The sequence below is a fragment of the Eleutherodactylus coqui genome, chromosome 4, assembly GCF_035609145.1.
Source record: "Eleutherodactylus coqui strain aEleCoq1 chromosome 4, aEleCoq1.hap1, whole genome shotgun sequence".
In the NCBI taxonomy this organism is placed as follows: domain Eukaryota; kingdom Metazoa; phylum Chordata; class Amphibia; order Anura; family Eleutherodactylidae; genus Eleutherodactylus; species Eleutherodactylus coqui.
The window spans coordinates 111,849,600-111,863,242 of NC_089840.1; the positions used below are offsets into that span (position 1 = coordinate 111,849,600).

At 42.8% G+C, this 13,643-nt stretch overlaps 1 protein-coding gene across 1 annotated transcript in view; it reads left to right on the plus strand.

Annotated features, from left to right (window-relative positions):
- Nucleotides 1–13,643, plus strand: part of NME7 (NME/NM23 family member 7) — a 127,548-nt gene that overhangs the window by 113,014 nt on the left and 891 nt on the right. Inside the window, exon 11 of the mRNA XM_066600002.1 lies at nucleotides 5,126–5,233. Coding sequence (XP_066456099.1) covers nucleotides 5,126–5,233 — 108 coding nt within the window. The remainder of the gene's footprint in view (nucleotides 1–5,125; nucleotides 5,234–13,643) is intronic.

Consider the following 13,643-nt stretch of genomic DNA (forward strand, 5'->3'; position numbering starts at 1 on the left):
GTGATGTGTGGATTGTGTACCCATCTTTTGTAGTTTGCTTCGAGCATTTCAATTTCCAAACAGAACTAGGTTCCATCGTTTGCTGGACAACGAGTTCATGTTGGGTTCATATGTATTGGTTATATGGAAGTATCTGTAACTTTTTTTAGACTTTTTTTTTTACGGACCAAAATGCTGTTCAATAGACTGACACTTTTTTTAATTGACATCATTATAAAACGACATCTAAATCTGAACTTTGATAGTCCATTGTTCCGTCTAATGGAATGATTTCACTTTGTTTCTTGTCAGGTGATACCTGATCTTATCTCCCCCATTGTCTCTGTCCTTATCTCAGAAACAACTACAGGTCTCATGGTACAGATAGATGGATTTCCTGAGGACCTGGACGTACACAATGAGTCTGCTCATTATTGCAGTTTCCTTTCTCACTAACCCCTTTTGTTCCTTTAGAATGGATGAGTAGTTTCTGTCTTGGATAATCTCATGTACATGACTGAAACTTCTTTAAGTCTGAGTTTTGTATTGATTGCATCTAATAAGAATACAATTTGAGTATATCTTATAATGATCATTGTTTCTGTGTAGCTGTACAATTACAGTATTTTGTAGAGGTTAGGCAAACAGCACAAGTCAATGCATAAATGGTTTATGTCCTCATGTTGCTTCCATGTACCCAAACAACACGTTGTTTCTTCTGGATGCGATTTTCTCAAGTAAGCCCGGACACTAAAGTATCTCAGTATATTTCCTGTCTTTTATATTGGTGAAAATGTGTTGATGGTCTCAAAATAAGTTGCTAATATCTGACTAAAAACAGCCAATCATAGGAATAATTGTAATGTGAAAACAATTACAACTATGTATGTTAAACTATTGGAAAGCCCAGCCCGGCTCAGCCCAGGACGGTGACTGCAAGTTATATACATTACACCCCTAGAAGAAGTTGTCATTTTGTTGCAAAACTCGGCATGCAGTTACATCTCAGGCAGATATACGAATGATTAGAGTTGAGGCATGATTAGATGAGCGGTCTTGTCACCTGAGGCCCTAAAAGTGATTCCACCCTTGGCCTATAAAAGTCTCTCAGAGGCTCCTTGTGTGTAGTGACCTCTTTTTCTGCTAATGTAGAGCTTCTTGACCACTAGACGCCTCTACGACTCAGAGAAGAGATTTTGAGGAGTTAAAAAGAGGGGGCACATTATTGAAATGTGAGGAGCTGGATGGCCATATCAACAAATTGCCACCACCACGGCCGTTCTGACCAGACTGTTAGGAGTTGTTGGAACCACTGGATGTGTGAGGTCACGCACACAAGGCAACCGGGCTCAGGACACCCTCGACAGTCCACCAGTAAAGAGGATCGTCTGATCGTCCAACAAGCACCAGCAGCTCCAACTGTTTTGTTGTCCACCATCCAGAGATAGGTGGCACCATCTTTATAGGCCTGTGGGCTTGTCAGAACCATTTCCAGATGCTTAGCTGAAGGACTCATTACATGTATTGCATTTAACACTCACCATTGCCTCCGTTTGCAGTGGTGTCATGAATGACAAAACTGGACGTTATGGAGTGAAACTGGGTTGTCTTCAGTGATGAATCTAGATTTAGTTTGGGCACTGAGGACAGCCGTGTTCGTGTCTGGAGACCTAAGGGTGAGCGTCTCAATCCTGCCTTTGCTGTGGAGTGGCACACTGCCCCCACTACTGGGGTGATGGTCTGGGGGCTATCTCATACGACAGTCGGTCACCCATAGTAGTGGTATGAGGGACAATGACAGCTCAGCAATATGATCAGGACATCCTGCTGCCACATGTGTTCCTCTCATGGCGGCTTCCAAGAGGTATTTGCCAGCAGGATAATGCTCGGCCGCACACAGCAAGGGGGTCACAGGAATGTCTGCACTACATTGTCACACTTCCATGGCCTGCCTGGTTGCTAGACTTATCACCCACCCAACATGCATTGGACCATCTGGGATGCCACCTTCGACAGTCTATAGGTTTGCATAAGCTAGAGGCTCAGTTATAGCAAATGTGGACTGATATGCCGCAGGATACCATATGGAATCTATATGCCTCTATACCTGTCCATATTACATCTTGTATCCATGTTAGAGATGGTAAAACAGGGTACTAAGAGCCTCCATGCCGCCCCTATTACATCTTGTATATAAGCTAAAAGTGCTACAACAGGGTACTAAAGCCTCATTGCCCACCCATATCACAACTTGTATCCAAGCTAGAGGTGGCCCAACAGGGTACTACCAGTAGAGCCTCCGTGACCGCCGGTATCACATCTTGTATCCAAGTTAGAGGTGGTACAACACAGTACTAAGCGCTTCCATGCCGCCCATAATCATATCTTGTATCCAGGCTAAAGGCGCTACAGCAGGGTACTATCATTGCCCACCCGTATCAGATCTTGTATCCAAGCTAGAGGCAGCCCAACAGGGTACTACAGCCTCCATGTTGCCCATATCACATTTTGTATCCAGGCTAGAGGTGGTACAACAGGGTACTAGAGCTTCTATGTCCACCTGTATTACATCTTGCATCCAAGCTACAAGTTGCCCAACAGGGTACTAGAGCCCCCATTATAGTTAATGGGGTCCATTTGGTGCTGTTTAGTTCCATCATAAGACGGATCCTTTTGCCCAGGGGAGCAGGAAACCGGAACCCCCACCGCAGATATGAAAGCAGCCTAAGCCCTGGTTTCTGTCACTTTTCAGCAGGACTCTTTCACTGTAACATTAATGCAAAGTTGAAGCTTTAAGCTGGTCATCAGCGTGTGTCAGGTATTAGGCCTGCATCATAGGACCTGGGATTCATTATGCTGCTATATTGAGGATGCTGAAATACAGCTGCAGTATGGCCATTAAGTCAGGCTTTGGCTAATGGCTTTTAACTCAATTATGTGAGGTATGGAGACCAATAGGACTGACCATGAAAATGGTTGATTTGATTTCTTCCAAGATTGAACTCCTTAGATGATCTGCAGCCCCTATACACATGTAAATGGATCCAGCAACTAATGTCCATGTGTGCTCTCCACTGCCTGCCCTATACAGGTTTATAGACTGCAGGCAGCAATCTTTTTCAATTTAAGCACAACACTGAGAAATTGTTTCCTTGTATGATTTACGACTTCCATTTTTGTCAATGTGATTAATGTGAACTATGTGCCTAAGAGAGCCCTATAGGCTTCCATGTGCCACATGTATTAAGCAGTTAAAGACCCGTTTGACCGTTGGTGTTCAGAGGGGTATTACAGGAATGTGTTGCTCGGAGCGGAAGGACTTTCTTCCGTTTCTAATGGCAGACGTTTTGTCATGTATGACAGTCAACTCTTTATGGGTCCATTCTGATTTCAGCAGAGACTGCAGATTCCTGCGCCTTCAGACAACCTCGTGGAAAAACAGATAGTGCCCTCCAGGGCTTTCTTCTTCTTTTTTTTTGCAAGACATTTCTCAATCTTTCTTACAACATTAAGACAGAGTACGCCACACCTTGCAATGAACAGTTCTGCTATGTTCTGGTGAAGACACAAATTAGAAATTTGGTAAGAAGCCAGGACTCCTCTAGTACAACTGATGTAACCCGAACAAACACTACTGCGTTCATGGTTTCTTTTCATGTAATTGCATGTCCTTGATCCAGTGGAAGGGAAATATTATACGTGGAACATATTGTGTCTTTATAGCACCACAAGCAGAAGACGGATAGGGCTGTGTTCACGCAAGCGTAGCTGTTCCATTGTGGAAATGAAGAACGGAAGCAAACAAAAGCATCCCGTTTGCTTCCATTTCCCATTGACAGGAATGTTAAAAAACGGAAACGCTGTGATCCATTTTGCTTCCGTTTTTTGAATTAGAAACAAAAACGGCGAGGGAAAATTGCCAAACGTATTGAAACTGAAGGCCTTCAGTTTTAATGCATTTTAATGCATTACATCCTGTAAATATGGCTCATGTTTTACAGTTAAAAATCCACTTAAAACGTGAATATATCAGGATAACCCCAAGGGCTCTTGTCCACGACTATGGTATCACCTCGTATTACATTGCATTGCACATACACAGTGAATGGAGTCAATGGACTTTCATTGATTCATGCACATGTTCCTGTAGACACTGTGTATCAATACGCATGAGAACTAGATTGCAGCATGCTCTATTTCTATGCGTACCACGCAGCGTGAGCCCCATACATGTATATAGGCCGTGTATGATACGCTGTCCATACGCAGTACATTGTATAGGCATGTGCTAGGAGATCCAAGACTAGCTCATGCATGTTTTATCTGGCCCTTTTGTGGGCAGTATTGCTAGACTGAACTGCGAATGCGCTGCTAATCCCTCTCACTTCCGGATCTAACATCAGGGGGTGCTGATTTTGATTGGCCTGTGGATCATGTCTCTTACGCCATTCACAGCAGAGTGCCAGAGAGAGGCGGTGTTAGGGGACATATTCTGGCCAGGAGAGATGGTCCAACAAGCCCACCAAAAATGTTCGGCCTGCTCACCTTGATCTAAAAGTTTAACAAAATACATTTTGGAAAGTACACTACATCATTGTTTTGGCATTGTTGGCGGTTTTATGGATACAAAAGTGATAACAGATTCCCTTTAGAGTAGTTTTCCACCTAACATAGTTATTACATATCCACAGCACAAGTCTTAAATATTTCATTGCTGGGGCCGGATGCTGAAACTGGTATGAACAATGAATGGGTTCCCAAGTCCCCCATTCTTCTACAGCTCCACGCAGACACTATGGGTTTATGAGCCCAACCATTGGATGACTTAGGAATAATTATGGACGTCAGACCCCTGTTCTAGTAATAAGTGGTCAAACCTTTATCACCACCCTTGCCCTTTAATGGTATAATATGCCCCAGACTACACAGCAAAGCTATCGAGTGAACTACAGAAAACCGGCAATGTCAGACTGTCGGTGTCCACATCTGCTTTGAATCATTTGTTCCTGTAGATACTTTCCTTTAAGCTGGTTTAGCTTTTGCTACATTTTTCCAGCATCGTATTGCACTTGAAATCTAATGTCTATAACACCGGATGTGGCTCCATCATGGTTTATAATTGGATACATTTGTTTTTTTATTTTAGGAAATAGCGCGTCATTTACGACCCCGGACGCTTCGTGCACAGTTTGGGAAAAATAAAGTAAAAAATGCTGTCCATTGTACTGACCTCCCAGAAGATGCAGTGCTTGAGGTAAGCATTTCAGATACTGTAAGGCCGGTTTCACACCTGCGTCAAAACCTCTGTCCGGAGGTTCCATCACAAGTGCAGCGCTTTTTCTTCCACCCTAAAACCAGGTAGCTGGGCAAGACCCCATTATAGTCAGTGGGGTTCACCCGGAGCTGTTCAGCTCCCTTCAGAGGCTGAACCGTTCGGCTATGGGGATTCCCCTTTTCTTCTCCATAAATGAAGACCATCCTAAGAATCTTGTCCTATAGAACATTTTATTTCTTGATGACTTGTATTTCTTTGCACAATATGGAGAGTAGAAGTGTGTGTAGTAAGCAGCGACTACTATAAGAAGGATACACGTATGTGCTAATATAGCAGGAGAATAAGAATTGGCAGTCACTTGTGTTTAACTTATGTTTCCTCATCACTTAATCGCATCAGTCTTCAGAACACATTGCTCTTGAAGATAAAAGATCTATTTACATATTGCAAGGCTTGGCTTGTACTTTCATGAAAGTCTATGAATCTCTCAAGCTTACGAGTCCAGTTCTCGCAAGAATCAGCCAGATTATATGCTTGAGCAAAGGTGTGTTAGTTGATGCAAATGAAGGATCCGAGAGCAGACTAACCCGCTGGGCATAACCTTTAAAGGATTGCACACCCTCAACCTTTGTCAGTCATTTCTACCTTTTTTACATTTACTGGTAAAAGTTTGAGAAGACAATTATTTCTCTCCAAGTTGCGTTTCAAAGCTACTCATGTGTTGCTACATATTGTCTGTAGACTTCTTTATACCATTGCAGTCCTAGAAGGTTGCAGTGATGATATCCTTCAAAGCCTAGCATCCCCGATACTTTTGTGTAGGTGAAACATGGTGGGGGAGAGGTTGGGGGCTGGCTCTGTATACATATATACCGGTAATAATTTCACCTCCCTTGGTGATTTGGGACCAATTCATCTATATTTATATAATATTTTTTTTTTTTCATAAATACTAGTAAAAGTTGTGTTTTAGAGTGTTTTCAGTGATGGATTTGCCTTTCTACGCGGATCAGCCTCTCATTTTATCTTGAATATAAACCATGATGTTACTATGCGGTCTCACCCTAAATGATCGATGCATATTCAAGTCATTAGTGATTATGCCGAGGTACCAATTTTGGACCAAGGCTAAACTGCTTCACATGGGTTTTTTTTAACCCAGTTTAAACCATAACTAATAATCCAGCTACCAAATCACGTAAAGGCCTATTTAGACACAACGATTATCACTCAAAAGATGAGTGATAATCGTTGTGTCATTTAGCAAGATGATCGCTCAAGAAGAGCTATCACCTTGCGCTGCAAAGGGAGGATGCAGAAGACAAGCGGGGTGTCCCCGCTTGTCTTCTGCATCCAGCTGTTTCCTGCTCCAAGCACCTGGCTGTTATACAGCCGAGCGCTCGGAGCGGAGAATGGAGAAGACAAACGGGGTGCCCCTGCTTGTCTTCTGCATCCAGCTGTTCCCCGCTTCGAGCGCCCGGCTGCTATACAGCCGAGCACTGCGAGCGGAGGATGCAGAATACAAGTGGGGTGTCCCCGCTTGTCTTCTGAATCCAGATGTTTTCTGCACTGAGCGCCCAAATGTTATACAGCTGAGCGCTCCATGCGGGGTATGGAGAACAGAGCTGGACAGCTCTGTTCTTCATACCCAGCCTGTCATCAGGGAGCAGGATACAGCTGAAACAATTGTATCAGCTGTATCCCGCTGTGACTCCCTGATAAGGCTGATCATCGTCTTTCAGCATGCCGAAAGACAACAATGAGCGACACCATAACGAAAACTGCACGATGTTAGTGCAGTTACACACAACGATTATCGCTCAAAAGACGGCTTTTGAGCGAATTATAAATGATAATCAATGTGTCTAAATGGGCCTTAAGACATCATTATTTACCAGGCTTGACCTATGAACAGAGATCTGACAGGATTGCTTCATTACTGATTACAATTGCTTGGGGTTCATATCTCTACACAAGGGTGGTGATAGACCGTAGACTTGTGGGCCAACACCTACTCTTCCAGACCTCCCCATAGACATATATGCTCGGCTTTGGGTTGTTATTTTTCTCTATGAGATATTTGAGTGAACTTCTAGTTTGTGGAGGAGAGCTACAAGTAGCTTTGACTCATGTTAATCAGAACTGAACAAGTTACATATTATACTGTTTCCGACATTTTTAAAGATACGCGAGGGTTACAGATTATCTGGAGAAACTTTGGACATGTGAGGTACAGCTAATAACTAACTATCTGACTCATTCAGGCTCATTACAGTCTTAAAGTGGAACTGTAAGTGAATTATATTGCCGGTTGGTCTCCTGCTTGAGTTCTGACACATTTTTTCCTGTTTGACTCCAAGTCTTGTCTACAAGTAATTCCATAGCTCCTTACTACAGTAATTGATGGCATCACTAGGATATGATTAGTGGGGATCCCACTGCTGGGACTCTTACTGATGCTCTGGAGATGTTTGAACACTTTTATGACCAACTAATAGCAAAAGAAAGAATGGACTGCCGCACCTCCTGCGACTCGCTGGCATGGATTCATGAACTGTTCAGTGGTTATGGCCACCATGATTCCCACACTTCTCCACGTGCGTTTTTTTTTAAATTTGCAAAGCAATTTAAAGCAGAAAGTTATTAATTGTTCGGTGTAAATACCGGCAGTGACTGAACGACAAACAATAACCCGTTAGTTGTTTCATTTCTGTGGGCATAAAAATCAAGCAATGATTGGCACCTATGAACAACTACCTGTTTACTGTGAATGGGAGGGGTGGGGGGTGGCCAGAGATCTCGGGCCTGCTAGGCCTTCATTCACTGAGTGAAAACACGAGAACAATTCATTGCTGGGACGACCGTCGGGCACTGAAGCACCTGACAATCGCCCTGTGTATAAAGGACCCTAAGCCTATAATCCGCGTAACCCGGATGAACTCAAAGGAAACATTACAAAACAACATCCTCATCTACAGCACAGCGTCTTTAGGCACTTTGGAGAGATTTATATTCGGGAATATAAGGGGTTAATAGTTACACCGCTGAAGCATGTGAAATCGAGATCCATTGCGGCATTGAGGAGGAAAGAAATGTATTGGATATTCCATTAAAGTCACTAATTCCTCATGGTTTTAATGAACTATGAACTATTAGAAAAAATGTAGGCATAGTTTTATAAACCAGATATCCATAATTCATTAAAAATCAGCACTAATTATATATTTATTATCCATTATTTATCTGTATCGATTTGTTAGATTAATCAATAATGCATGAATAGTGCAAGAATTTACCATCAATTTATTAATCATTTATTAATAATGCATTAATTATTGGACATTAATGGTCTAGACTTTTTAATAATTTTAGCATGTTTATATGCAGAAATCTAATGTATTATTGAACATATTTATAGGAATGAAACGTCTGGACGTAATCCGAGGCGATTTTAATTGAATAGATTGAATTTATTTTTTTAAGATATACCTAGGTAATGTCCAAAAAGGTGTAATCAGAGCGATACACATAGGCATAAATGGGAGTGCAACATATTCTCCCTGGATAGAATGAGTAAGTGTGCATTCAGACGAGCATGTGCGTGCATAGGTGCGCACAAAACCATGCGTCTATTAGAACCGTTGGTTCCCTGAGGTGTGTTCACATGTCCGTGTTTTACAGGCGTGCAAATGCGTGCACCTGTAAAAAATAGGACATGCATGCACCATAGGTCCGTGGTGCGTGTCAGTATTGTCACAGTGTTCAGTGACAAGGAGACTCCCCGCGGGGAGTGAAGAATTCCCTGCCACAGCTGTGACAGAGGATTTCTTCATCACCACAGGGGGTAAAAAATTCAATGAATGGCCAAGCTCTGCCTGTGATTGGCTGAGCGCTGTGACCAATCACAGGCAGCACTCAGCTGTCATTCAATGAATGGCTGAGTGCTGCCTGTGATTGGTTGAGCGTTCAGCCAATCAGATACAGCCCTTTCAGCAGGCGGGGTTTCTTCTTTACAAAAATAGATATTATATCGCCTTAAACTATCGATGTTACCGCTATATCAGACATAACAATATTGATAAAAAGTATCGCCAAAGCATTAGCGATATATATCGATATTTCGGTTTTCGATGTCCCAACCTTACTCCGAGCTGCAAACATACTTCCGGTAGGTGAAAGCAGAGAGCTATTACACTCCCTGGCCAAATTTAGCAACAAATTGACATGTCGCCCTAAGGCTGGGTTCACACGGGACAGATTTTCGGTGGAAATTCTGTGCGGAATTTCTATGTGGCAAATCGACCCGTGGCTCCTAATCCCAGGATTAGCCAGCCATGTGGACGGGATTTGGCAAAAATAATGTCCACACGGGGTGGCCAACCCATGCACAGCAAAGCCGGGGTGGAACCGGTGAGACGTGCGGATTTGACAGCCGCAGCATGTCAATTCTTTTTTTTCTTTGCAGCCTCACTCCTCTTTCTGTGGAGAGAAAGCCACAACGGAATGCAGCGGGTTTTCGGTGTGGCCAAGCATCGGGACTTCCACCCTGTGGGAACCCAGCCTTATAGACTTTTTGCATATATGGTAATTGACTAATTATATTCTGATCAGAAATTGACTGTTTGAAAACAAACAGTTAATGCAATATTACTTAAACGAGCTGAAACCCGATGCGGTTACTGCGCCGTGGCCCAGCGTTACCCCACTGAGAATTCCCCCTTTCTTGCACCCTTGGACTGTTACTGTGGTAGATTTTTCAGTTTCATGAAGCTTGTGATTAACTTTGCTTAAGTATTTTGTATTAATGAGGGCAATAAAAAACCCATTCAGCGTTGTCGAGCGTATTTATAGATATAACACATTACTTCCTATTACATTTATCGGAGAAGCATATCCCGTTGGGTATAATTGTGGTGAAGCCCCCCGCAGTCAGACTAATGCTCATATTTGTATTGTTTAGTGAAAGCGTTGGTTCCAAGACTGCAGTTACTGTAGCTGAGCACAGCGTAGACTGGAGGTGTTCTGGTGATTACATAGGAGCTTGCTATATACTATTAATACTCTGCAAAAGGATGAATAATACACAATAAGACCCCCCACTTCATGTATTATAGGAGATCAATATCTGTAGGCACAATATAAAGCAGCCCTATATTCTCCACGTAGTACGAGTACTGGTGGTCTAGTGGGCAGCAATATTGTCCTGGATGCGAGTCTGACCAAGTGCACCATCTGCATAAAGTCTGTATATTCCTATGTTTGGGTTTGGTATCTCAGATTTTCTCATTCATTTCAAAAACACACAGTGGTCCCTCAACATACAATATTAATCGTTTCCAGGACAACCATTGTATATTGAAACCATAACTCTATGGAAAACTGCTAGTTTGTTCCAACCCCCCTCCCCACCACCACCACCAAAATGTTCCCCAAATGTGACAAAATTAAAGAGAAGCAGATAACTATAGCAAATAAGGCAAATCTTTACAGATAAGTGAGGAAGAGCTGCTGGAGGCTGTAAATCACTTACTATGTGGAGGACAGGAGCGTCTCCAGGGTCCCTTACAGAACACACTGTGCTGCCCTCACATCGGAACGCGCTGGACCCAGTTCTCAGCATCAATGGGGGGTCCCAACATTTGGACCCCCACCGAACAGGAAGTTATCCCCTTGCCTGTGGATAACCTGCTTTCCTGAAATAACTCATTTAGAACTATTAAAGGAACAAGAACCACATAGGAAAGAGACCGAGTGAAGGCAAAGGCTGTTGGATCGTCACAGGCTATCATTAATCAGAAAATGCGTCTCCATTTGAAATCGTCATTTGATAGTTTTATGAAACTTCCTTCATCCACAAACAAGCTTCCTTTGAAAGAACATTTGTCCATCGCTTGGCAACATTATGGACCAATGGTGGCAGGGCATAGGTAAGTACACTAAAATAGGCATGTTGTTGGGTAACCAAATAACCCCTTTAAAACCAAAGATTCTTTTTTTTTTATTTTGTTTTTTCCCCCCATAATTTTATTTATTCTATCGACATAGAGCTTGTTTTTTGTGGGATGAGATCTGTTTTTTAATCGGAAGGCTAGCTTAGTTCCGCCCCTCCCATTGCAAACAGCGGACTGGAGGAGAGAGGCAGAGATGGTGAGAGGGAGGGAACTGCTTAGATGGAAGCGTATATCGGCCAGGTGTGAAAACCAGACTGATATACGCTGGTGTAAATAAGCCCTGAGGGTGAGTTCATACACAGCAGAATTGCTGCGGAATGTGAGACGAGATTCCACAGCAGTGTACAGTATAACGTAAGAAACTAGTGGCTTCACAAACCCCATTCTCTTACAGCAAAAAAAAAATAAATAAATCTGCATGGGAATAGTCCTGTGGATTGTCAGTGAAATGCGTTTATTGTGAGGGCATGTTCACACAGCAGAATCCTCAGCTTGCATTCTGCCTTAAAAAAGGTTTGTTGCTGCTTAGTTTTCACGTTCTATTTGCAGAAGTAGAATTTGCCAGTTAATAGGGCAAATTCTGCGTATGGATCCACGCCAAAAATACTTTTTTGAGGAAGATTTCACACGGAACACTGCTGTGTAAACACATCCTGATGCAGCTAGTTAATGCCACAGTGAAAATCAGCACCAAATTGGTGTGGATTTACTCAGCGATGTGCGATCATACCAGACGTCCTTTTTCTTTTCCCATTCAGATTCCCTCACTTATAGGGGAAGAAAAAGCATGAAAAACTGTTCAGAAGATACCATGTGATAAAGCCCCGTAGCTCAAATTACTTTTTTGATGTATCCAAAGACCATGTTAACAGGTTCTAGCCGCTTTCCATTCACACACCTAAATCTGCATAGAAATAGCAGTTTTTGTTATTCTGCCCCATTAACATGCTCGGGAAACAAATCCACGTGGAATACCAATCACACTGGAGGCTGTATAATCCGCAGCATGTTCATTATTGCTGCACATTTAGCTTTATTGTAAATTCCATTGAAGAATCTACAGCCATCTTTGTTTGCACATCCTGGCTGTGTGAATGGGTGTAAATAGTAAAAGCGGAGATAGAATAGTGGTAGTTTTAGCGTATGGCGCTTTTAGACAGAGCGATTACCATTCACAAAATAGAGTGAATGAGTTTAAATGCGAGTCAGTGAATGAATGAGAATCGTGTGGTTCTTGTTAGTCGTTCAGTTTCAGACACAATTTTTATGCTGTCATTAGCTTGTTCTGAGGGCCAAACAGGAATCATTGTGTCTAAAAAGGCCATTACTGGGAGACTGGATCTTCAGACAAAGTCAATCACATTGGTGTCTTAGGTTTTCCTACCAGTGTATGTTTACTGTCCTTGCATACATGTATACTAGTATCTGCAGGGTCTCCTACAATTAAAGGGGTTTTCCAGGGAGAATACTATTGATGACCTATCCTCAGACTGGGATCCTTTGCTCGGGACCCTGACCGATCAGCTGAGTGCATGCTGTCAGCGCTGCAAATAGTCATAGCGGAAGCAGTGGAATTCTCCATGCCAACCTCTGTCTAGTGGCCGGCGCTTGTAACTGCAGGCATGTCTCTCATTGGAATTACCGCGAGCTGTACCTGCAGTTACAAGCGCCGGCCAATACATAAAGGTCGGTGTGGAGACTTCCAACTGCTTCAGCTCTGACCTCTGTATTTGTGGTGCTGACGGCATGCGCCCGCTCAGCTGATCATTTGAGTTCTGACAGACCCCAGCCAATCAAGTAAGAATAGACCAATAATATTCTCCCTGGAGAAACCCCTCTAGGCACTCAAGTCTGGTTACAAGGCACTAAAGGGGACATCTGTACAGTGTGGATATTAAAGTGTGTGTACCATCAAGCTAAACCTTACCTTTCTGTCTTATTATAGCATAGTCACTTCAGGTCTATGTCTATCAGCAACAGGTGTTCTTGTTATGGAGGACTCTTTTGGCTATATTGATGCAGTGGATACTATGCAACATTAAGATTTTGCTTGCAGTGGAAAAGCTGGGGCTTCATTCCCAGAACCCTGGTGACCAACTTTGCAGCAGAATAGCAAAAGTTGGCAGCATCAGCGGTGTTTAAATAAAGTAGTAAATCTTTATTGCTCCATGTTAAAAACAGGCAACGTTTCGACTGCTACAGTCTCTCAAGCCAGGCTTGAGAAAGACTATAGCAGTCAACACATTGCCTGTTTTTAACATGGAGCAATAAAGATTTATAACTTTATTTAAATGCTGCCATTTTTTGCTATTGTGTGGATGTTGGAGGGGATTGGAGGTCCATGATGCCTGGAACGTGGCTCTGCATGATATTAAACACACCTCTGCTGGAGACTGCATACTGACGGGATGCTGCGGGACTTGTGGACTATAAACCTT